This window comes from Pterocles gutturalis, unplaced genomic scaffold (assembly GCF_000699245.1).
Source record: "Pterocles gutturalis isolate BGI_N339 unplaced genomic scaffold, ASM69924v1 scaffold12865, whole genome shotgun sequence".
NCBI classification, from domain to species: Eukaryota; Metazoa; Chordata; class Aves; order Pterocliformes; family Pteroclidae; genus Pterocles; species Pterocles gutturalis.
The window spans coordinates 1-25,555 of NW_010145993.1; the positions used below are offsets into that span (position 1 = coordinate 1).

Here is a 25,555-nt window from a genome sequence, read left to right on the forward strand (position 1 = left end):
TTTGTTTTAAGGGGTTGTGCCCCATACCTGGGTGCCGCTACGCGCCTCTAGCCCAGGAGTTCGTTTATGGAGAGGGCCGGGGCCTCCCCCTGCGCTGTCCCACCCCCCGGCTCGCTGCTCGGCTCCCGGACGGAAGGTGAGGCCGGAGGATGAGGTGTGCTTGAGGCCGAAGCCTTTCCAAGACAGATCGGGACTCTCTTCTGTTCACTTCTTCTAGTACTTTGCTCTGAAGATGTTTGTGGTTTTTGGCTTATAGCCTCTGTGCAAAGTTGGCATGGTTTCTTTAAAGTTTGCTCTTCCTTTTGAATGGTTAGTAGTTGCCTAACAGCCTGTCCACCTCAACCAGTTCGTATGTAATCGGTTAGGAGATTACAGTGTCCTGACTCCTAATGTTGTTCATGACATCTGCTTAATGAGCCTGGGTAGTGGCTGTGTGAGTTAAAGTTGTTGTAACTCTGTTGTTGAATGTATTTGGAGTTGTTAATAAAGGCAGTAATTCAGCATAAAGCTGGCTAATGCAGGTCCCATTTCTGTAGTAAATTCATATTTAAGAAAAAAATTTAAAAATTATTGATGCAGTCCTGGTAGCTTGGAAATGGATTGGGATAAACAAAACCAGAGTATTCATTCAAAAGTGTGAGTGGTAGGAATAGATCCTGCACCTTGAAATGTAGAGTAGGAAATAAAGCATCATTAGAGCTAAAGAGGCCATTAGTAAAAAAGTGATGGGTATGGTTGAGGAGACAAGTAGAGCATGAGATTACCCTGTAGAAATAATTCTGGAATAAATGCATACTTCTGCATGTAATTTTTGAAGATACTAGTGATACAGATCTTGAGATACCAGATAAAGGAACCTGAGACATATACTTTGGGTCTTACAGGCTAGCTCTTGGGCAAACCTTGCCTAGAATCTTTTTTAACCCAATAAGTTCTAAAATGACTAATTCTAATAATGATGTACCGAGTCTGTCCGGGATGGAGTTAACTTTCTTCATAGCAGCCTGTATGGTGCTGTGTTTTCTATTTGTGGCTAAAGCAGTGCTGCTAACACAGCAGTGTTTTGGCTATTGCTGAAGGGTGCTTGCACAGTGTCAAGGCTTTTCTCTTTTTACTACTCTGCCCTCCACTCCCCTTGAGTACGCTGGAGGTGTGCAAGAGGTTGAGAGAGAACACAGCCAGGACAGCTGACCCAAACTGGCTGAAGGGAAATTTCCTACCATATAATGTCATGCTCAGCAATAAAAGATGGGGTAGAGGAAGAAAAAGGGGGGTTTTAGTTTCCAGGGTGGCCGTTGTTCAGAGACTGGCTGGAGCATTAGTTTGCTTATGGGACGTGGTGAGCAATTTCCTTTGCTTCACTTTTTTTTTTTGGTTTGTTTGTTTTTTTGGTTGGGGTGTTGCAAGTGTTTCCACTTTCCTTAGCCTATCAAACTGTCTTTCGGCCCCTTCTTTTGCTCTTCCAGTTCTGTACACTTGGCACAGTTCTTCATAACATCACTGTAACTGTTGAGACCAAGTGATGTGCTGGATATATGAATGCAGACTGCTTTGAAAGTAGGTATCTACTTTCAAGGAATAATATGAATATGAGAGTATATAATCTGTAGTTGTGGTGGCAGAACCTAAAATACTCTGTTTGATTACAAGACTGAAGGCATAAAATGTTGGAAAGAATTTGGAAAGAATGAGGAACTCCAGGTGTGTTCCTTGGAGTTCTGTGGATGCCATGTTCTTTTGTCTTTGGTGACTGGGATCCTCCCTGGTTTCTCTTAGTAGGTAGTGAAGCTTGAGAGAACAGGTCTGGTTTGATGGTCAGGAAATGTTACTTTTTCTGTATACTAGTTTGCATGCATGTCTTGACTTCACTAGAAATTCTGATGGAGACTTAGGTGAAATAATTAATTTTTCCCTGCATGCCTACACCTATGGACTAATACTATAAGAAGGACTGAAAACAGGAGTAGGAAATAAAAAATCCATCAGAAGTCTAAATGGAAGTGCTTTATATTTAAGTCTCTAGGTTTAGAGCGTCCACAACTATGTTTTGCTCTACTTTTGTCTGCAAATTTGACCTGTTGCTGCAGGGGGGTTATGGTTCTCTCATCTCCACCAGATTCTAGTTCAGGAAGAGTTAGGATTTTTGCTTGGACCTGTTACAAGAGTCTTTTTATGCTTGTCTCATTCCCATTTTAATAGGCAAACCTACTCTCAGATTAGATAGAATCTGTTTTTTAAACGAAGATTTGCTGTTCTTTTGTTCTTGTTGCTGTCCTTTGCTGTCCTTTTTTTTTTTTTTTTTAATACAAATTTACAGAGAGCAAGGTAAATGCAAAAAAAGTAACCAGAGGGCATTTCAGGCAAACTAATGAAACAGAATTAAATGACTTTAAATGCAATTCTTGTAGGATTCTGATTACTCTGCTTTATAATGCAGTCTAATGATGCTTCTGTCAAGTTTCAGTTTTTATTGCCAAAGTTAGTTCTCCAGTTGTTAACTTTGAAATGACATAGCCATCAAATGAAAAAATATTTTCTAAAAATGTTATATTTCTTTTCAGTACTTTTAAATTATGAAGGCATTTTGAGATCCTAATAACAATGGAGGAAACAGATAGGGAAGCAGTTGCAACAGCTGTTCAGAGAGTAGCAGGGAACGTCCTGATCAGCTGGATAAAGTGGAGCAGTATCGGAGGAGGGAAGCTCGTAAGAAGGCTTCAGTTGAAGCTCGACTCAAGGTATGAAGTTTGATAAACTTGCGTGTCCACGGTGCAGCATGAATGTACTTCCTCTTCTTTTCCTTATGTGTTTTTTTTTTTCTTCTACGTTTTCATGCAGGTAGTTTTAAACCATGGACTTTAATTTTTGCTCTGTGTCCACAACAGAAACTTTGCCTTATGAAAGTAACACAGACTAATGCTGTATATCTTTCTGAAATTTTATTGAAGCATTTCAAGTGTTCTTAGGTCTTGTAACTTCTACAGTTTATCTGTGGACAGCTACCCCCATGCTGTGTAGCCTGTTAGCCAACGAACCTTTGCCTTAATGGTTGAATACTGAACTTGTAAGACAAAATCAATGATTGCGTCTGAAAAAGATCAGTCAGTTTAGTCTCTGACTTTAACATGAGTTTCTGGAAGATAGATAAGATCTATCACATTCTTATCTCTTGCAGAAGTGTACCCCATGATTTTCCTCCTCCTTCACATATGTACGTGCAATTACATGCACATGCACACACACAGACTTAGTCTGAAATATGAGTAAGGTCGTCCTATGTTTAGTGTTCATAGGTTACTGAGTTCTGTGTTTTCTTTCTTCGGTGGTACTCATCTACTTCATCTATGTGAATGAACGCACAGTAAATCTTTTAGAGTGAACATGTTGGTGCTTCCTTCTGACTGGATGTGCTTTCATCTTTGTCCTGATTGTCTTCAGATGAATCAACATAAGTCAATCAAAGATGAAGAATAGAAAAACAGGGTAATAGTTGTGTGTCACTTAGAGACATGAAGCAGCAGAGATCTGAACTGTTTTGCCCCAAAAACCAGCATCTCCTCCAGCTGGTTATCCTACTCCTTTATATCCTCTCCCATATATTTAGTTATGTCAATTTCTTACGTCCTTCTCTGCATTTCTTCCTGTGTTATATAAATTCCTACAGGAAAGACTGCTTTGAAATGCGTCAAACTCATCTGCTTCACCTGTGAGGTGTTTGGTGAAGCAGTATTTTTAAGGATAGTAGCAGAACTGTGAAACAACGGGTGGATAAGCACCAGGTAGCATTGTGGGCTGGTACTTGTGGGCTCTGCAGTCCAAAATGTAGGCAAAGAGCTGCTTAAACTCTGTTTCAGAGCCTGAAGAGTTACGAGTGTTGACAGCCATCTTCATTTGTGCAAAGGGTAGGTTTTGCTTTTCTCTCGCCCTGAAGAAACACTGTATACATATCCTAGGAGAGCGCCCTAAGTCGTGGGTTTTCCTGAGTATAAACATGCTTGAATCCTCTACCTTTTGATTCTTAGCTGCTGTGCAGTCATGAATTTGAACTGTAGGGCTCTAGGAAGACCAGGCAGCCAGGATCGGTTCCATGGCTTCATGCTGAGGGTTGTCACTTGCAAAGAGATAAAAATGAAGTTTTGAGCCTTGTTCTTAGGATGACTTGGGGTTTTTTTTCACTTTTTTAATACAGTGATGGTCAGTCCAATCTAAGATGAATATGCATTTTAGGAAGCAATGTCCACAATGCTAGGACATGCCTCACTCCCTGCCCTCCCCTCACTCCCCTGGCCCCAGCTGACTATTAGAAGACAAACTGAACATGGGTGGATGTCTGTTTTTAGAATTTTCCTTGGCCATTTTTGTCAGTGACCATGATTAGTAATTGTTTGTGTTTAACATAATCAAGTTTCTGCAAAAGTTATATAGGCAAAAATTTGCATATGTAATACTTGTAAGATCTGCCTGAAGAAACTGAAATGTCAAATCAGAAGTATTGAACATTTAATGGTCATGGATGTTTAAAATACTTTGTGGTCAGCTTCAGAAGATGGTGTTTGAGTATCATACTGAATGTTTGTGTATCCTAATTACCTCAGTTCCTGTAGGGGAGGAATGTGTTAATGTAGCAGTTCTGTAGATGGATATTGTATAAAAATGCTTTACCACTGCTTAATTGTACTGAGTCTGACAGGAAAATACGTTTTTTTATCAGTAAAATCAGCATGTCATAATTTGAAAGTACATAAATAGTGGTAGTTTAAGAATCACTGCATTTTTCTGGGACTTGCCCAGTACATTTAAAACACAATAAATGTTGTTCATAGTTACCAGGATTTCCTCTTTGGCTTCTAGCATCAGACAAAAATTTCCATGCCTGCCCAAGCTTTTTGGCCTTAAAAGTATGTCAAAAAATGTGTTTTGACCTTAGCAAAACCATCAGTGCCTCATTTCTTTACTGGTGTTACTTCAAGTCCTTGAGATATGCAACTGAGTTTTCACTATGTTTTGCCTTTTTGCTTGTCATTTGAAGTCTGTTATTTCCAGTTGCATTTCCTACTCACCTGATTTCATTTTAGTCGTGTCTTTTTATAAATACATACATAAAAAACATGCTGTGGATGCGATCTGATTTCTTCATCTCAGATATGCACTATAATGCATGTTCTGTAAGGTGTCTGGACTGTAAAATGCTATTCAGGACTAATAGCATGTTTAAAGAGTCATTATTTCAAGTGTCAACTGTCACAAGAGATATCTATATCAATAACCTCTCTTTATGACAAAATTATCTAGTAGTTGGATTGTTGGTCTGGTTGGTGTTTCACAGTGTCAGAATTTTATTCAGTTTGGGGTTTTATTGGTTTTTGTTTTGACTGATTTTTTTATTTTTTTAATTTTTTTTTTTTTGGCTTTCAGGCACAACAGGCCAGAGGGGTTTTTTTCAGAAGATTTCAGAACTTAATGGGTTTTTTTAGAACATTTTCAGTTACCAGTCAAAATCTGTAATTGCTTGAGTAAAACGCTTTGAATCTGTACATATTAAGCATTCTGTTGAAACAACTGGATTAGCTTTCTTCTGATATCTCCCTTTGAAATGAATTTATGAAGAAAACACAAAGAAATCTCATTCTGCCATCCCATGATCCTGGTTTAATATAGGTTTATAAACGTTATGATCTCTCTGCCCAGGCTCCTATGTTAGCTTTGTGGGTGAACTGGTTGCATCTAGGTCCTTTAAAACTAGATACAACTTCACAAATGTGTGCTCCCACACAGAGTAAGTTACATGTTTCTAGTAAGCTGTAATATTACCTTTTCAGTGTTTTTTTTTCTTAAAATGTTAGAAAAATGTTGAAAAGACAGAACTTATGATTAATACGAGTTCTTTCTTTGACTTTTTGTTTGTATTTAAGGCAGCAATACAGTCACAATTAGATGGAGTACGAACCGGTTTAAGTCAACTGCACAATGCACTGAATGATGTAAAGGACATTCAGCAGTCTTTGATAGATGTCAATAAGGACTGGAGACAGAGCATCAACACCATAGAAAACCTCAAGGATGTTAAGGATGCTGTAGTGCAACATAGCCAACTGGCAGCTGCTGTAGAAAATCTCAAGAACATCTTTTCAGGTAACTAATGTTCTCTATATAATTCATCACATACTGAAACCACTTTAAAATGGTGATAACAGCTGTAAAGTTACCAAGTAATGTCAAGAACTTTAAACCTTGCTGGGAATGAAGAATTAAGGAAGAACCACCTGCGCCTCATGTTCAGAGAAGTAGCTGGTAACCATTTAATATATATCAAGTCTAAATTGTGCTCTAAGAACTAATCTGGCCATCATCAAACACAAGTCACAGAAAAGCTTCTCGCTAGCAATCAGTAGCAGAGATAGCATTTTTAGTATAAAAGACTAAAATATGCACGTGGCATGTACAGAAAGAAAATTTGTAAAGATCTGGAATGTTGCCAGCGAGTTGGGCGCCTACAGCAATCCTGTTGGGTAAAAATAGTCCCAGGTGATTTTAGGAAGTGAATTTTTTTTGCAAACAAAGGCAAAATATGAAACAGCAAGATCAAGTCAAAGACTCCTTGCCAGTCTTTCTCAAACACAGTTAGGAACCTCAAGGATTTCCATTACAGTTACAAGCATAAGTATAAACTACCTGAAGTTCAGTTTCAACTGTATACAGTCCTTGCTGCAGAATCAGTCAGCACAATCACAGAAACCAACTCATGCATAAAGAAATTATACATGGGAGACACTTCTTCCTTGCACCACTGCACAACTGTGAAGGTTTGCAAAATTAAATAATATTAATGTGATATAATGGATACTGTAAAGATAAAGAAAACGGGATTACCTCTGTCCTTTCCTGGAGCCTTTTTGGTGCGCATTCCATTCCATCTTGAATCAGAGTGACTTCCTTGGTAGGTTTTTCCACTTATAAGGAATTTTAAGAATTTACCCCTATAATGGGGGCTAAACCTACCATACCCCTTTGATTATATTTAAATAGTCTTTTCTCTCATCTCCAGATAGTGATTCACAAAATGTACCTATAAAGAAAAATAGTTTCCCAGACGTACCAGGTTGATTTGTTTAATCTCTATAAGTGTATCTAACTGCTACAGTACCAAACTGGGATACAGTGTGCAACTTAAGGAGAATTGTAATTACATGCAAAGTCTACCAATAAAAAACAAAGAACAACAAAATTCTGTATGTTCCAATGCTGAGTTAATTTGAGGGTGGTGTTTTCTTTTACACTGATGAATGCAATTGAGACAGTAAGCCTTCTATTTTCTGGCATTCTGAGAGGTTTTTGGTCTGAAGCATCTCCCCCTGGGATTGTTAAACAGTATAGTTGGTGATAACTTCACTCTGAGCAAAGCAAATGTTTTATAAAACAAGTGGTTTTCATAATGATTAATGATTGTGTATAACTGTCTTTTCAAACCTTTTTTGGGAATTCCAGTTTTATCACTAACTACCTTTTTTTGCAGTGACAATATTTCTGCTGAGATTTTTTAGTTCTTTCAGGATCCTAATCCTCTTCCATAGCATTCTTCAAATACTGAAAAATAACGAGGAAGAAAAATGTCTTCTAAATAGTTTAGCAACGTAGGTAATTATTCTTCCTTTGTGCCTTAGGCAGGCAAAAACTGTTCCTTCAGGAAGGAGGTAAAATTCAGTATTTGTTGGGTATGTGCAGCCTCGGGTTCAACAGGGTAAGTGACTTTTAGTCAGGCAAGTTAAAAGCCTTTTGTATAAGATAGAAGAAAGCTAGTACTGCAATTTGTTTCATAATAGACTTTCATGGATTTATTTAAGTGGGGGGAGAGGGAGAGGAAGGAAATTATGCTCTGTTGGAACTATGATCTCGTTTAGCCACTGATCAAAGATGAACATTATAGTTCATAATGTATAAAGATACATAGCATTTCCTAACAGTTTTTGAATATTTCAAATCAATTTCCTTTAAATTGTTTCCAAGTAATTACTACAGCTGTTCTCCAGCATGTTTCCTAGTGCTTTTATTGTCTTGTATTTATTCTTTGTATTTTGATTGTGTTGTTTTACTCTTCTTGTTTCTTCTTCTTTATCTTTTTTTCAGTTCCAGAGATAGTCAGGGAGACTCAGGATCTGATTGAGCGAGGGGAACTTCTGCAAGCTCATCGAAAACTAATGGATTTAGAGTGTTCTCGTGATAACCTGATGTATGAGCAGTATCGCATGGACAGCAAAAACACACATGACATGAATCTTATTCATACCTACTTTGGGGATATGCAGAAACTTTCTGAGGAGCTGGCAAAGCAACTTTGGATGGTGGTTCAAAGATCTCTTGTTACAGTCCGTCGAGATCCAACCTTGCTTGTTTCAGTTGTTAGGATAATTGAGAGGGAGGAGAAAATTGACAGGCGCATGTTAGACCGGAAAAAACAAACTGGGTTCATACCTCCTGGCAGACCAAAGAAGTGGAAAGAAAAGATGTTCAACATTTTGGAAAGAACTGTGAGCACGCGAATTGAAGGCACTCAAGCAGATACTAGAGAATCTGACAAAATGTGGCTTGTGCGCCATCTAGAAATAATACGTAAATACGTCCTTGATGACCTCCTAGTGGCTAAAACCCTGCTGGATGAACGTTTTCCTCCCCATTATGACATTTTCAACAAATTGCTAAACATGTACCATCAGGCTTTGTCCACCCGCATGCAAGAGCTTGCTGCTGAGGATCTAGAAGCAAATGAGATTGTTAGCCTTCTATCTTGGGTTTTAAATACATACAAAAGGTAAGGTCCTCTCATCATTTCTATTAGCAGTAGTTGAGAGTAAGTATACAGAACACAGTTTATGTCCTAATATTTTCATGTCTGTTAACATATAAGAAGGAAAAACAAAAGAGGAATAGTAGTGAAGAACTTTCTGGGTTGATATTTGTTATGCATTTTACTTTTTGGGAATTGCTCCTTAAAATTTGTCTGGATTTTCTAATATGTGATGTGGTTTTTTTAGTATCTTTGTAAGCTTAAAGTTTTAGTGCAGTTAAATACCTGCTTGAAGCTACAATCACCATGTATTTGCGTGCCACTTAGATGTATTGGGAAAAGCTGAAGAGACTAGGAGCTCATATGTGTGAAACAACGTTTGTTGATGGCCACAGCCCCAGAAGATTTGTATGGTTATTAACTTCCTATTGTTTGTTTTTACAGGGGTTGGGACTGTTTCAGTGTTGCTGCATTACTATTAAATGGAAAGAATGTAGAACTTCTTTCAGGTTTTCTTTCAGGACTGTATTTAGAAGAATTCCTGCTTACAGCTTCTCTGCTGTGATACTGTTAAACTGAGTTGTGTGATTTGTTGGGATAACTTAAGCATCATGTCTTTTTTTTTTTTTTCATCCACTAGATAGAAACAGCTCAAATGGCAACTGTTTACTTTTTGCTGGCATGTGGTTACTAGGGCAACTGATTTGTTTGGGAAAAAGTAATGCTAGCCTTTCTGTGGCTTGTGACTGTAATCCTGTTCTCAATAGCTGGCACTGACCCAGGGTCTGCACTGTATACTCTTTTGCTGTCTTTAATTGTTCGATCTGACTGATTCAACAAATCAGATGCTTCATAGTTTGGAGTATAATACCGTAAAGCAAATAGGTGGGAGATAATAACTGTCCTGTAGAATTTTTATAACCAGCTTTAGGATTCATTTTGTGTTTAGAACTCTGTGCTTTGCTCTACACTGCGAAGTTCTCCTGCTTTTCTTGTCTGCAAGGAACAATCGGGAGCACCCACTAATGTGTACTTCCATACCCATGCAGGATGTATAAGAGATACAGCTACTAATAAGGGTGCAGCTACTAATAAGGTAAAGGAGACGAGTCCATTGGCCTTTTCTGCTTTGTTAGTAGAAGGCCAGAGGAGTAACTTCACATTGAATGAAAATCAGAAATATGTGAATTCCTCTACCTATAGGGGCATGGCCTCAGCAGAAATCCTGCTCCCAGGTTCTTCGTTTACATCCTGGGGCCGATGTTCCAGTAAGGCAATTCTTGGTCTTAAAATTGGCTTTCTGCCTTTCCCCCAGAAAGCAGAGAAGAGTGCTATTGAGTTAGATAATTCAGAGCTAACGTGCTCTTAATCCATGTGTTGTATCACAGGAACGGCCAAGGCAAGGAGCAAAGCCAGCGTTGCATCTATTTACAAAGCAAACAAAAAAAAAAAAAAAGAGGGATCATTCCTGATAAAGCAATTTATGTGATTCATAGCATCCGATGGCAAAATATTGTAAAGGAAGTGAAACAGTGAGAGGAGTAGATACGGTAGAAGATACCTGAGAAGGCACTTCTCCCTTGTATATCCATGTAACAAGTGTGACGGAATTAAGAGAAAATATCTCGGGGAAAAAAAATTAAGGCTTAGAGTTTCTCTCTAAAAAAACCCTCAAAAAACCACACAACCGAAAAACCACCTGAGAGGGCAGTACAGTAATTGTATTCATATAGATTACAATCAGCTGTTACAAAGAGGATGATAGCTATTGTGTATGTTTGTAGTGGACAGCTGAAGAAGCAATCAGCTCAGGCTCGTGAGTGGGAAAAGTGCTCAAGTGGGATACTTGCAGAGTTTACCAAATCTCAGTTGCTGGACATCTGACAATACAATAAACAGTTCTCTATAGGAATATGTTTATAATAAACTGTGAAGGAGGATGTCCTATGTGACATGAGAACTGCATTTCAACTTCACCCTTTTCCCTGTTGAAAAATAGGTTCTAAACTGCTGTTACATTCCTTGTTCACTTCTATGGAACATTGTGTGGTGGAAGATAGTTTTGTCCTTTCTAATCTTTCTCTACTTTTATTAAATGTAATTGAATATTAGAAGGAATGTATAATTTTGTATTTGCATATTACAGCTGCACTTCAAAACCAGCTGAGAAAATCCTGACCAATTAAGAGAAGCATTGAGGTTTTTTCCGTGTAATGAATTGATAAGAAAGCCATGCATAACTTCTGTTAGTTTGATAATGATGGTCTAATGAGGCTAGAAATATTTTCTAATACATGCAGTGCCATAAACAGCTTCACACATTTCACCTTAGGTCCTGCTATTTACATGTGTTCTCTGTGTAATCAGCAAGAGAATAGTTTTCAGTTTTCTGAATAGCTTGAGCCACTTAAAGTATCTTCGATCTTTTTTCCTACAGGCTTAGGAAGATGCTGCAAATGTAAAGTGCTTGGTTATAGTAGCTTTTATGGTTTCAAAACCAAGAATTTTGGTTTTTTTAGTAGTTAGCTGTAATAAGGTTCTTTTGGTGCTTTGATATTTTTTTTCATTATGTGGAAGCACCACTGTGCTGACTCACTGCATGTACCCAGAGAACAACTTTAAGTTGCAGAAATATACAAACTAAGCACTTGCTTAGGAAATTTTTTTTTGTTTGCTCTTTGTTTTTTATAGTTGCTGCTGCAAATATAGAATTTGTGGCTTCCTTCTGAAAAGCATACTAGAAATGGAATGTGAAACAATTTAAGTTATTATGATTTAATATATTTCCATCAACTGTTAATAAAGCACTCTTTTAAGAGTGTGGTTTTGAGTTATTGATTTGTTTGAGCATAAAATATTAGGAGTTCTTGCTGTGTTGTGCTTTGTCATAGCTTTGGCTTTTTGTTTTAGTTACACAAGCAACTGATTATATATCTTACAAATCATAGATATAAAATATCACTGTGAAGTATTCATTTCATATAATCTGTGTTAAAATGTTTCTGAGGGTTGCTCTAGTGTCTTTCTAATCTTATAAAATCAAGAATTTTCCTTTGCAAGCAAGTACAGCTAAAAGTGCTGTTATAATACGGTACCCACTAAGTGCAGTTTTGATTTGGCATGCAAGATGCCACCTCCTCTATGTTAGGTAAATCTGTATTTACCAATACAAGACACATTGGTAGGTTTTCTTTTAATATGTTTTAGCATTGATATGGATGTGATACAAGTAACACACCAGAAGCTCTTTTGAGAAATTCTGAGCAGAGTATTTCTTACTTTTCACTGATCTTTCCAATTCTAAAATTCAGAATGTGCAAGTTGTCTGTCTTCATCTCTGAAATTTAAAAGAAGTAAAAATGCCCCCTGTTAAGATCCCACAGGTTGAACTGGCTGGCTTGTATTCAGTCTTAAGCAATCTCTAATTCTCGTACATGAAAGTTAAAAACACATTAAACGGCTGAATATTTTAAATGTCTGTAACCTTTTTTTTAAATATATGCTGGGCTATAGCTTTCACATCCTGTTCTTATATAGTTTTATTTACATTCTCTGTTAATGCATTTATTGTTGCAGTTACTATTAAGAACATTTCAAAAATGTGTAGATTTTGGAAAATTGCACCTTACAGTGATCATACATAGTTTTAAACTTTTTCCTCTCATTTTTCTTTACTAATCTGCAACGTTTTGGTTTGTTCTTTTTAAATTCAGTGCAGAGATGATGGGAAATTCAGAACTGTCACCTGAAGTGGATGTAAATTCTCTGAATCCTCTGATTTCGCAAAATGTGGTAGACCAGCTTCTCAGCAAGTATATGTCAACACTTACTGTAAGTAATAATAATTCAAAGAGACCTTTAGATGAATGTATAGCTGCATTAGTGCCTCTGTGCTGTTCCTCCATCAGAGGAAACTATTGTGACAAATGTGAACTTGATATCACTACTTTTTATGAATTTTCATCTACTATGTGTAGGTTTGTTTATAAAGTTATAATCAGATTATTTCATAGATGTAAATCATGATATTTCAAGGAGTAATTATGTTTTACAGAGTGTATTAATCATATTTTATTAGGAAGGATTTCCAGTGTTCATACATCTAAATTCATAGTGCTAGTATGTTAGGTATTACTTTACTTACAAGCCACTGAATGCAGCTTGGTCTCTACACGAACTACATCAACATGTGATGCAGATGTGATTACCCTGAAAAGATCACAATGTTCACATTTGCCAATATGATTCTTTTTTAGTCTTTTTCCGTTCATGCCTGTTGACTGCATGAACATAATTTCTATTTCAAGTGCATCTTAAAGACACTGCTTCTTACTTAAGAGTCGAGTCACTGGAAATTGGTTGACTGCATGGCAAAGGAATCATTATGTGATTTTAGTTTTTTTAATCATTTTTTCTTTAAAGATCAACCGTTGATTGCCTCTGAAACTGGATATTGAGGTAGTTGGAACTTCGGACTTACTGTTGTTGCATTGTTCGATTGAATTCCTACGCCTCCTAAGTTTAGGAGCTCTGCCAAGCAGAGGAGGGAAAGTTTTTGCTTGTTTGGATGTGTTAGCTACTAAAAAAAAATATCCAGCAACAGTAACTTCTTGGACTTGATACATCACAATAATATGAACTGATCTTGTTATATCTCAAGGAAGTTGCCAGTAGAGGCTCTGCTTCACATGAGCTTTACTAGGACATTTATGCAAGTTTATTTTTCTGCACTTACATTTAGGACCAAAAAACATTGGTTTGTTTTCTCAAGCTACTTTTGGCTTGACTCAGGAAATGCCTTTGAATTAATTTTGCCCCCTCTTAAGATGAAAAAAATACACCTATATTGGTTTTTCAGAAATGTTTTTTCCCTACTTACTGAAAAATATTATATACAGAACATTGTGATATTTATATTCTATAAATGAAATAAAGCAAAGTTGCTATTCTGTTAAAGACAGAGTGTTTTTCTTTTGCTGGTTTTGATTTTTGGCTCTATCTTCTTTTTAAGGCAGAAAATACTGAAACTGCCTATTTTTTTTAACAGGATTCAGCCTGGTCCAGTTTTTTCTCCCCACCTCCACTTATGCTTCTATCTAATTTCTTTTGATGGTGCGTTTAAAACTATTTATAAGCAAAATGTAATTAATTCTGTTTGGGTAAATGAAAATATTTCCCAATGGTGACTATCAACTTAAATATTGATGTTTAAGTCAATAAAAATGTCTCATTTTCATGAGAAATAAAATGTTAATAGGTTTTATCAGACTTTTAATAGTTGTTTTTTTTTTTCCAAGCACCTCAACTTGAGGAAAAAGTTCATGTAAATGATGATGTTAAGGTGAAAAATGTTGATGTCCCCTGGGCTGCTGGCTTAAAAGATTAATTCTTCTTTGCAAATCATATCAGAGCAGTTTCGTGCTTATGAGGAACAAAAATAGTACATTGTTTCACATAATTGAAGATGGTACTGTATGTACTTAGTGGCCTGTCGAGTGTTGTATCTGCCCAGTGTAGTCAAGAGAAGAACACTACAGGTCTGTGTTTGGTCAGCAACCTTTCTTGTGCAGGAAGATTGTAGAGTTTTCAGTTTGCTCCTTTATCCTATCTGCTGATTGGAGTATTGACCAAAAGATACAGATTTAATATATTTTAAAATGTGAATATTTAAAATTTAACATTTTTTAGACTTTTTTGCTCTTTCTGTGCATGCCTACTGGTCATGTTTAATTTTGCATGGTAGGGCGTTGGAAAGAAATACGAACCTTTGTATTACTAGGCGTTTTAACTAAATGTGAACAAAGTAGAAAAGAGGCAGAAACCTTCAACCCTTTGAAAACATCGGGATGATTATTTTAGAGAGACAGAAATCAAATAATCCGATTACATATTTAGCAAACATGCTGGTCTTTACCTACTCTTGCAAATATGTCCATTGTATCTGTCATGCAAATGATCAGAAAACTGGCTTAATCTAGTTATAAAAACAGTTGTTCTTAATGTCTGTTTGCTGTTTAATGTGCTTGGTGGATGGGAGGAGAGACAACAATTGTATTTCCATCACTATTTTCGGCAGCATTTATGTTCCAAGAGACACAGCTCATTTAATCTAACCCTGGGATTTTCTCCCCGACAGTAATAAGCATCAGATTCTTAAAATGTAGGCAAAAAGAACTACAAGCAGATACCTGCTAATTTTCCTACATTAAGTATTACCCTAATTTTTCCAGTTGTTGAAAAATTAAATTTGAAACCTAAAGCCTGAGGCTTAATAAATACTTCCAAAGTTGGTAAACTTTCTGACAAACTGACTTGGTCTTTGTGTTTGGACTCCCCTTCCAAAGTGTGCCTAAGCTTGACTCAAACTACATTGCTTGTTGGCCAGTACTAACCTTTGTCTTTGTCAATGTAAATTTTAATTTGTGTATGTTACCTGTATCCTGTAGGGATAAGAAGAGTGGTCAGCATTATCTGTTACTACGCCACTCTTCATTATGGAAATGGCTGCTATTCTAAATATTGTAGTGGGATTTTTTATTGTGTTGAATTAGAAAAATCTTTTCTTTTTCTTGCTTGCTTTATTTAATGTAGTCTAACATAATTGGCTGGCTACGAAAAGCACTGGAGACAGATAAAAAAGACTGGATAAAAGAAACCGAACCAGAAGCAGATCAAGATGGGTACTATCAGACTACACTCCCAGCTATTGTTTTTCAGGTATAAGAGAACTTGACTATTTTAGAAAATCTACAGAAGCAGTGCATGGATTTGGAGGAATTAATAAATGGGGAGAGGGGGAAACCAAACTGTTTGGAATGCCATTGTTTCTATGTCTACTGAAGTACAGTTTTTTTCCTGTAGAGTTTTTAGTTGGAGGGGTTGTTTCTTTTGAGGTTTTTATTTGCCTTTTTCACTTGGAGACTTAGTTCTTTTTATGTGTAGATTAGAAACATATATTTCCCAGCTTATTTAATGGATATTTATATTTAGTTAACTGCTTTTACTTAGCTCTCTTCATGTAAATTTGTAATATAAGCCTCCTAGATATTTGTAAGTTACTAGAATACTGTTTGTTAGCATATAGTTATTCCTATAAATTATTCATTATGCAAACACCTTAATATTGTAAAAAAAAGTTCTGCTGAAGATCAAAAATGTTACTGTTTAAACACTACTTCAGTTAACATTAATACATGCACAAATTATTCAATAACCTCAACACAGGAAAGATAAGGCTATTTCTAAGATCTTTAAAAAAAAAAAATAAAAGCCACAAAAAAACCCTAACCTGCATGATCCTGTTGTTGGTAGTAGAAATAGAAAGTTTCTAAAGTGATCTTTATCAACCAGAAAAATGTCAGCTTTTTAAGATCATTTTCTAATTTTTCTTCACAAATATTCTGTTAGGTACCTTCAATGAAAGATAGATAATCTCTTCTTCCTGCATTTGTTTCCCAGTTTATTGTTGTCCTGTCTTATGCCAGGATTTTTGCTACATTATTTCACATTTGTGGTAGTGCCAAGGTTGACTTCATCTAATCCTTTTCAGAAAGTGTGTGATGACAAAGAAACTGGTGGCTGATTGCCTGTAGTGTGGTGCTGTCAGTGGCTGCAGTGTTGAGATTCATGTAGCAGTGCAGCTTTCAAAATCATCTCAGGATAAAAGCAGCTCATGTTTCTACTTGGCTTTATGCCCTTCCTTTCCAGTCCCCCTCCTCTCAAACAGTTCTGTGTAGGTCACCTAGATCTTGTGCCTAGTTATGTTTCTAAAATTTACAGGTCCCTTCTACTTCACTGGTATGACTTACTACTTTCATATATGGGGAGAGCAAAGGAATTCAAGTTATAAGGTTATTCATTACTAGCTCCTGGACCTGACTCAAGAACTTTGATCCACTATCAAGCCAAATTCTTCCTGAATTAGAAATATTAAGTTCTCTTTTGCTGAACAAAGAATGCAACTGTTTTCAGTATCAGGAGGAAACTGCAGCATACATTAATGGTTGTCAATAATTTATTAATTACACTTATGGAAATAGTGATTTTTGGTTTAGTTAGCAACAGTTGTCTGGGCTTGTTCTTTAAAACAAACAAACAACCAAAAAAAACCCCAAAAGCATATGTAGGGCTGATGCTAGTGACAGCCTCCAACAAGATAGGAGTTCTGTCTTTGGTTTACCACTGATATAAAGACCTCTCTTTATAACTAAATTATTTTTAAATTAGATGTTTGAGCAGAATCTTCAGGTGGCTGCTCAGATAAATGAAGATTTGAAAACAAAGGTACTCCTTCTATGTCTTCAACAGATGAATTCATTTCTAACCAGGTAACATAATTTTTAAAATAGAAATGCTTTGTCGTGCTTGAGCCTCTCTTTGTTCCTACAGTTACAATACTTGTTTTGCCTATGAATGCTTCTTTATTGTTTTGTCTTTCTCCTATCACATCCATGCCAACCAAGGTTTTCTTCCCTTTCCTTTTCTTGCTTTCTTCCTCCCTTCCCTAGTTTCAGCACAGAAATTCTTCTGTGATGGTGGCTGGCACTTTCAGTTCCTCTCTGCAAATGGCCCTAATTTCTGGAGTCAGTTCTGCTTTCTTTTATATCTCAAATTTATATCTGTTTCTCATAAGGAAGACAGAAAATACCTCCTTGGCTGGATTCTGCCTAGAACGGAGAGACTAAACGTCACATGAGCAACAAGCCCTTTTTACTTCTATATACTTGACAGGCCCTTGTGGAGCATTTCGTCCTACAGGTATACTGAAGTTATTACCAATTTCTGTCTGTTTAATGCCATTCCTTGTATATGTTACAGGTACAAAGATGAAGCACAGTTGTATAAAGAAGAACATCTTAAAAATCGTCAGTATCCTCAATGCTATGTTCAGTACATGATTGCAGTCATCAACAATTGTCAAACCTTTAAGTAAGTCTGCATGTTCTTGTAAAAATAAGTATTGATATTTCGTTTGTAATACTACATGTTCCCAGGACCTTCTCTTCTTTTGCATACAAAGAGGGTTTCAGTTAAGATAGTTTAGCTGACAAAACAAAGACAGCAGGTTTAAACATATTACTGTTTTAAGAGGCAGATATTGTGATTGCTCTTGCCTTTGGCAAGCCAAGCCATTGCCCCTCACCAGGGAAAATCCACTTGTTGTTCCAATATTTCATTGCCAAAGAAAAATTTATTTTCAGCTTTCAGAATTTCAAAAAGTCGTTTCAGTTAGTTTGTCTAGGGCCTGCCATCTTCTCTTACATTTGATCTCTCACAGTTCGCCTTCAAGCAGCATGATCAAGGTGAATTGAACTGGAGAAAAGTAAAGCCAGAGCTTGCTCTAATGAGACTATGAAAACAGGAGAAATAAATCCTCATTGCTCATGTTTCAGTGGTCAGCGATCAAACCCTATGTTCATCTATATCTGCTGCCATTCTCAAGTCTACAAATCAGAAGTAGTTTGTTACCAGCATACAATCTAGGTTGATCACTCTAAAATCATGCTGGAGAGTAAATTAAGGCTTCCAACACAAGCAGTAGACATTATTTTCCCCTTGCAAAAATAAGACTGTCAAGTATGTCTCTTTCTGTGTACACATTCCGAAAATTTAGTAGCAATGCAATTGTGCATCAGTGGGTGATGAAAAGCATTGTGATTTGTCACAGAGAATCTATAATCAGTCTGAAAAGAAAATACTTGAAAATTGAAATGGAAGACATGTTGTCAAGCAGTCATGCAAGCATGGATGCAACTTTAGACATCATTGCCAAAGAAGGATGCTCTAGCCTGCTAGATGAAGTCTTCATGGATTTAGAGGTTAGAACTTTTTTTCCTAATTAAGGAATTTAAGTAGTTATGAAGCCTTTTGATTGCTAAACATATTTTATATATGGTGTGCTAGCAAAATGCCAGTAAACGTCAGTATTGTTCTTCACTGGTGTAGTTTGTACGTGGGAGATTGAAAGTTTGCTTAATTGTATTTCACAGGATGAGTACAGGCAGGTGCTTTGTACATAGTATTTTCTAGCAGATTGTACTTAGTCTTCCATAGTTGTGTTTTAAGAATTATTTGAGAAACTTCTGCTGATATTATCATCTTTGTACAGGTGCCAGCAAACCTGTAATTAATATAGTTAATTGACTCTAAAGGCCGGCCCTTTCTGACTGATAAATTTCCATGTTTAAAAATTTTATCTTCTTTCCGGAGTGACTCTATACAAGAAAAAAATTTTTTTTATAGCTAAAAAGAAATTGGGAGTAGAGGGAGGGAGGCAGGGAAATTTGAGAAATGGCAGGGTGAAGAAAGATGCTCTGGGACTTGGTAGATTTGTAATACTATTTTGAACTACTGTAAACACCTTGAATGATTCACGGTAAAACCTTTATTTCTCATTAATTATACTCATTGACTGTGAGAAGACATTCCATCTGCTCTAATGACCATTCTTTCAAATTCATTAACCTCAAGCTTCATGTCACTATTATAATTTATGAAATACCATGATCTGATACGTAAAGATTTTTCCTCTGGGAAGAACAAAGCAAGATGGACATGTTGATGTAGAGAATACTGGAATTATGTATTGTGGAGTTCTGGGAAAGAAATAAAGCATAAAGGCCACCAAGTTTGGTATAGGCACAGGAAGTTTGTGGGGCCATCAGAGGAACAACTGAATAGCCAGTAGCAGTTCAAGAAATCAAGCATGAAGCTGCATTATCACAACAGTTTAAAAGTGCCTCATATTTAAAATTTGAATTTTCAGCTCATATGCCTATTTTTCCTTGGACCTTAATTTTTTTTATTCAGCGTGGACATTTAAATAGAGAACATAATAAAGAATTTTAGAGAACTCGTATGAAACAAATGCTCAGGTTAGTGCAGTTGGTTTGCATATGTGCCCAGTGTGTATGTCAGGGTAGCACCTGTGGCAGCTGTCATTGTGACAACTGATCACATTATTTTCCTGCATTAACTGCTTATTCCTTTTGAAGGAGTGTAGTTTAGAAATGTAAGACACTTGAAATTGTCGCCTGTTTTTTTTTGTAACTGCACTGACATGATGAAATTGTCAAAAATTTGTTCTAATCAATTGTTTGTTACCTTTTCAGCCACATCTCAATGACCTGATGACAAAGAAGTGGTTGATGGGGTCTAATGCAGTGGGGACTATCTGTGTCACTGTAGAGGATTATTTCAATGACTTTGCAAAAATAAAAAAGCCTTATAAAAAGGTAGGTGCAAAATGTTCCATGATAATTTGCTAATGTACTCTTAATATTATGTTGGTTTGGAATTTCTGAACACTGAATGGAATTCAGAATTGGAATACAGAAACTGGAATTGATTAATCACTGGAAATTAAAAACGCTCATAATCATATTGCAGAGGTCCGAATCTAATATTTCTCTCTCAGCTTTTTTGTTCACAGACATGTAATATTGTCAAAGACAGATCAGAGTTGCAGGATTTAGTCGAGAAAATGTATTGATATATTATTAGATGGTATTATTACCAGCTTTTACTTTTCTGTCTCTCCTCAGAAGTTTGTAGTTAGATAAAATTAGCTCTTCTGAAACTAGTTTTCCTGGACTATAATTTTTTTTAGCCTACTTTTTTTTTTATAAATGCACATTCTGTAATTCCTAGTTTTAATATGTATAATGAGGCATAGTTAAGTTGGTGCCAGAAGGTTTAACAAATGCGTAACTTGTAAAGTCCTGTTACAGCAGCATAATGTGCTAGGTTAGGTCATCTTGGGTTTTTTTTCCCTGTGGCCTGTCAAAGGATATCTGGACTTCTCTATTATTCTTTAATTTTTAGTAGTATTTTACTTGTTTTTATCCTTTATTGTATTAAAGTCAGTCTTATATAGTTAAGAGATAGCATGTCTTAAACGATTCCCTAAGATTTAGAAAATATTTGAAGCTAGTAAGATCAGAGTTTAGGTGAGGTCTTTGAACAAACTCTTATTTAAGTAGAGTGCTTAAAAGACAGTCTCAAAATCATACACTTACTTTTTCTTACCTTAACTCTTTAAGAGATAGAGGGGACTGCTCAAAGTTCCTCTGATGACCTCTTAACCTTCAGTATTTGCAAATCCTAGGGGCCTTATTATGTAGATGAATAATATGCATTTTCAGTCCAGAAAAAGTACACAAAATAAATTAGGTTGGTCCCAGAGTTAGTCTATATCCATGGAACACCTTTCTTTTCCAGATTTGGTTTGTTACTGTAAGGTAGTAGTGCTTGGCATGCGTTTCTTTAAGTGTTACTACCAATCTCTGCAGTCACATGTGTTTCATCATGTAGCATTTATTGCCACCTTATGGGGAAGAAAATGACAAACACATATTTTGGCATTCATCATACCTGCTATTTCACTGTCTCCCAGCATGAAAAAAATCTCACACACAAGATATTGTATGTTCTAGCACTGGATGGGACGCACTTCTGTTTCCCTGGTTTGGGTTCTGATTTTAAAATACTCTTGGTTAACTCTGTTTTGCAAATACAGTTTTTAAAAACCACACGAACAGAGCACCTGCAAAAAAACTGTAGCTCAATGGAAAGACACTATTCTGGAACAGGAGGGATACAGTCATTCTGCTTTGCTGTTTTGCTTGCGTGTAAAGAGAATGCCCTCTCATTGCACTGTTGGCTCTTCTTGAGTGTTCTTTTTCTCATCTGTAGTAGAGCTGTTCTTCACTTACCTTTCAGGGGGACAGGGCATACATGCCAGTCTCCTCCAGTCTTGTCTGTGCAGTTAATTTTCCTGTGTGTAACTGGCATCAATTCCACTACTATGAGAGAAGGAATCCCTGAACAACCAGTAAAATGGACTAAGTTACCTATCTGTGGTATTTCTGCACAGGCTCAAGTGTAGGACTTGAAATCACGTTTTCTGCGTCCTGGATGAGAACTGTGACTTCCAGTACTCTGCAATCTGTTGTTTTCTCTCTTTTTTTTTTTTTTCCCTCCTCTCTCTTTCCTGAAACCTTTCTCCAAGATTTTGATTGAAGAACATGTTGATTGGCACTAAATCTTGATATATACTAATAAAATATGATAAAAAGTTTGTGACTACCTATTGTGCAGACTTCCTCTTAATCATAAGTTACTTTGCTACCATGCTTAGGAGAAAACAAAACAACTGAGGACTTGTGGGATTTAAAGACTGTCCTTATGTTGGAATTGAAAATACACGTAAAGGTTTTGGGTTTTTTTGTTTTGTTCTTTATTTCCAAACCTCAGCATTATTCTTGCACCAATACCAGATGCTTCACTTACGTCAGCAGTAGCTACTTCCTATAAAAAGACAAGTGCAAAACAGCAAGTCAGTCAAGGAAAATGTGAGAAAGTGGTTGCTGCTGGCTCCCCAGGCTTCTTAACAGACCTGAACCAGAGCACAGATATTGTGGGCAAGATTTGCAATGCTTTATGCAGTGTACTGGAGTTCTCCAGCAAGAAGCCTCTTAGATGGCTGGTCGTTCCTTGACCAGATCTAAAGAGCAAGTCTGCAAGGCCTCTGTTCTAAAGGTCATCCAAATTGCTTCATGTTGGTTCTTCTGTCTTTGGTGCTCCTCAAAAATAATTCAGACGTGTCATTGGAGATATCTTGGGTTTTTTGTTTCTCATAATTATACATCCTTTTCATTAGGGAGGACAGATTTTCATTTCTGTTAGCATCATGAAAATCTAAAGCCACTCAAATGTGTGGTATTAGCAAAAACTGTATTCTGGTGCTTAAGTGCAAATACACATTTCAAAGCCTAATAATTGTTCAAAGACTAAACATAATGGCTACATTTGCAGGTATCACTGGTGTAATCCACCACCTGTTTATTTGCTTTCAGACAATGACTATTGAAGCTCATCGGAGAGTGGTTGTGGAATACATCAGAGCAATCATGTTAAAACGTATATCCTTCAAAAATGCAGAAGAGAGAAAAGAAGGTGCAGAAAGAATGATCAAAGAAGCAGAACAGTTCAGATTTCTGTTTAAGAAGCTTGCAGCTGTAAGTATTTGCTTTAGGTAATGCTGTTAACCTGGTAATTTATAATAAAACACACATGTTTACTACCTGGGGAAAATGGATAGAGCTAGATCTCCATGTCTCGAAAATGTTGACTTGTGAGTACCAAGGATGCTAGCTGACAGCACCGGCAGAGTTTCTGAACACACGCAGCCCTGCTGCTGAAGTTGCTGAGCACCAATTTCTGCTACTTTGTGTTTATAAATCTCTCTGCAGCTGAATATTTGAATGGCCTCACAGAGATGGGTACCCTGAATTTGTAGTAGTAAGTGAAAGAAAAAGCAGTTTGTTTAAAAAAAAAAAAATGGGCTATGCTTTTGCTGGCTGGAAGAAAGGGCAATACTGCATTGAAGAGATACAGTTACTTATTACCTAAGTAACATGCAGTGTATTTATTTAAAATTAACAAGACAAGTATGTTGACCCCATTTAAAGTGCAGTAGAAATAGAAAAGACGGTCCAAAAAATATATTTGAGAAACAATGTACAAGAAGGGCCTAAAATTAATACTAAACTGCATAAGGAGCAGGAATCTGCCAGAAAGCTCCTAGGGCCAACAGATAACAAAGTGCAAAAAAGAATGCAGAGAAAGATAAGGCCTGAAAAACTTGGTGGAAGGTGCGGAGGCGCAGCATTCGTCTCTGCTCACTGTGGAAGATGTTGGGGCAGCTCCTGCATCAGAGTTCTTCATTATATGGGATTCTGTATAAGATCTGTTTCAGATTAAGTCATTGATAGAAGAGGTTGTGGAATAAATGAAATGAACAATACCAGATCAGCAGTATCAGATAGATGACTTGCAACTAAGAGCACTAAAATAGTCAAGAGATTAAATACGTATCACAGTTCCATGATCAGCTGTTGAAAGCTGCCTTGGTGGCCAGATGACTAGAAGGGAGCTAATGGAGGGCTAATTTTTAAGTAATGTTTCAGAAGGGATCTGGCTTTCACTTCAGTTATTCCTAATGTTTGTCCTGGCAAATTAGCAAAAGTTAAAAGACTAGAATGCATCACCATGTGGATAAATACAACATAGTGTTTGTAAGACATTACTTCCTTTACTGGTATTCTGAGGGCAGGTCTCTGGATGAAGAACAGGAAAGAGGGAAGAGACTTCTGGTGACAATTCACAAATGTTTTGATTTCTTAATGTCTAAAAATTCAGCTGTTTGAGGAATTCAAGAACAATGTCAGATAAAATACTAATTAAAGGACTGTTTATAGACATTGGGGGGGATTGCTTTTGTTTTGGGGATTTTTTTTTTTTCTTTTCATCTTGCAGGGCTCTGGAGAGGACACTGAAGGACTCTGTGACATCATTGAAGCCATTGCAGAGGTTATCAAGCTAACTGATCCTTCACTGCTCTATCTGGAAGTTTCAACCTTAGTCAGTAAATACCCAGATATCAGGTATTCTCTTTTCCCTCAAAGTTAAAAGATAGATAACTTTATAGTTTCTTTGTAGTCTTGGATGAATTTTGAAACAATGTGTAAATGTGTTAATATTTTTTATATTTTAGAATGTAGACAATTTCTTATGAAAAATAATGCTACTATAAAATGTATGTGACCTGGACATGTCTTAAGGAGGTACATGTACTTAAGTACTCAGTGGTACAGCAAAGGAATAATGAAAATATTTCCATTCTGTGTTTTGGGAGGATAACATATTTTTGAGTCCTAAGAGCAAGCAAAATAGTGCTTTATATTGAGCTGGAAAAGGCAGTTCTGAGGGACTAGAGAGATCTGATTAAGAATTAAAGGACACACTGAAACTGAGTGAAAGGATTGACAACTAAGTGGTACTTCTGACAAAATCTTGTGCAAAATTTCCTTCTAATGCCAATTTACTTTTTTCCTTTGGCAGGGACGACCATATTGCAGCTTTACTGACAGTGAGAGGTGATGCCAGCAGAGATATGAAGCAGACTATCATTGAGACTTTGGATCAAGGTCCAAGCCAACCGAATCCAAACTATGTGCCAATTTTTAAAGAAATTGCAGTTCCTACTCTAACTGTGCCAAAACTTCTTAAATAACTAACAACTCTTGTGTGTCATTACTGGTCTGGGATCAACATATTTGAAATATTTAAGGGCAAATTTGGCAATGCTACTTCAAGTAAAGTTCAATATACACTGATACTTGCTAGGCATGTTTCTTTCTAGAGACTTGGATGTGGGGAAATGTAATCAGATTTAAGAGTGAAGCTTCTAATGGTCAAGGGGCCTTTTTACTGATCCATTTGTTACAGCTGTTTTTGCTGTCAGCAAATCCATTTTTCTTGTGGAATATGTTTGCACAGTGCACTGCAATGCCGTATAAAGATATTTATACCAAAAACAACAGAGCTGTGTTAGTGCTGGATATGCTAACGTACATTGCTTACAATACCTAAGCAGACTTAAAACTGTCTTTATATGGCACTGCATTGAGCATATATTAACATCATCAATCTACTTTCATGCTATATTTTGGGTATGTATTTACTTTGGTGTAAAATAGTTTATTGCAGAAATCTTAATTATGAATCCTTTTCCTGACTAAGGGACTGAATGAAATTGCTACCATGCAATTTGTTTATAGAGTGAATAAATGAAGACACAAGGTACTTTTTTTTTTTTCATTGATTCACTAAAAATAGCACCTAAAGCACCACCAGTTCGGTAAAATGTTAAACCATTGCTACCTTCAGCCATGTATTCTTTGCACCCTTATAGATTTATAGTCGATCAAA

General features: G+C 36.6%; 1 protein-coding gene across 1 annotated transcript; it reads left to right on the top strand.

Moving 5' to 3' along the window:
- The first annotated feature begins 2,558 nt into the window (after positions 1–2,558).
- On the top strand, positions 2,559–25,017 carry LOC104470592 (exocyst complex component 3-like). Its single transcript, XM_010085565.1, is given in 13 exon segments — positions 2,559–2,653; positions 2,656–2,738; positions 5,913–6,132; positions 8,125–8,806; positions 12,496–12,613; positions 15,374–15,499; positions 17,009–17,109; positions 17,600–17,710; positions 18,450–18,600; positions 19,894–20,016; positions 22,639–22,800; positions 24,101–24,228; positions 24,686–25,017. Coding segments are annotated over 13 exon segments (2,229 nt in total). The 5' UTR covers positions 2,559–2,601; the 3' UTR covers positions 24,858–25,017.
- Positions 25,018–25,555: the final 538 nt, after the last annotated feature.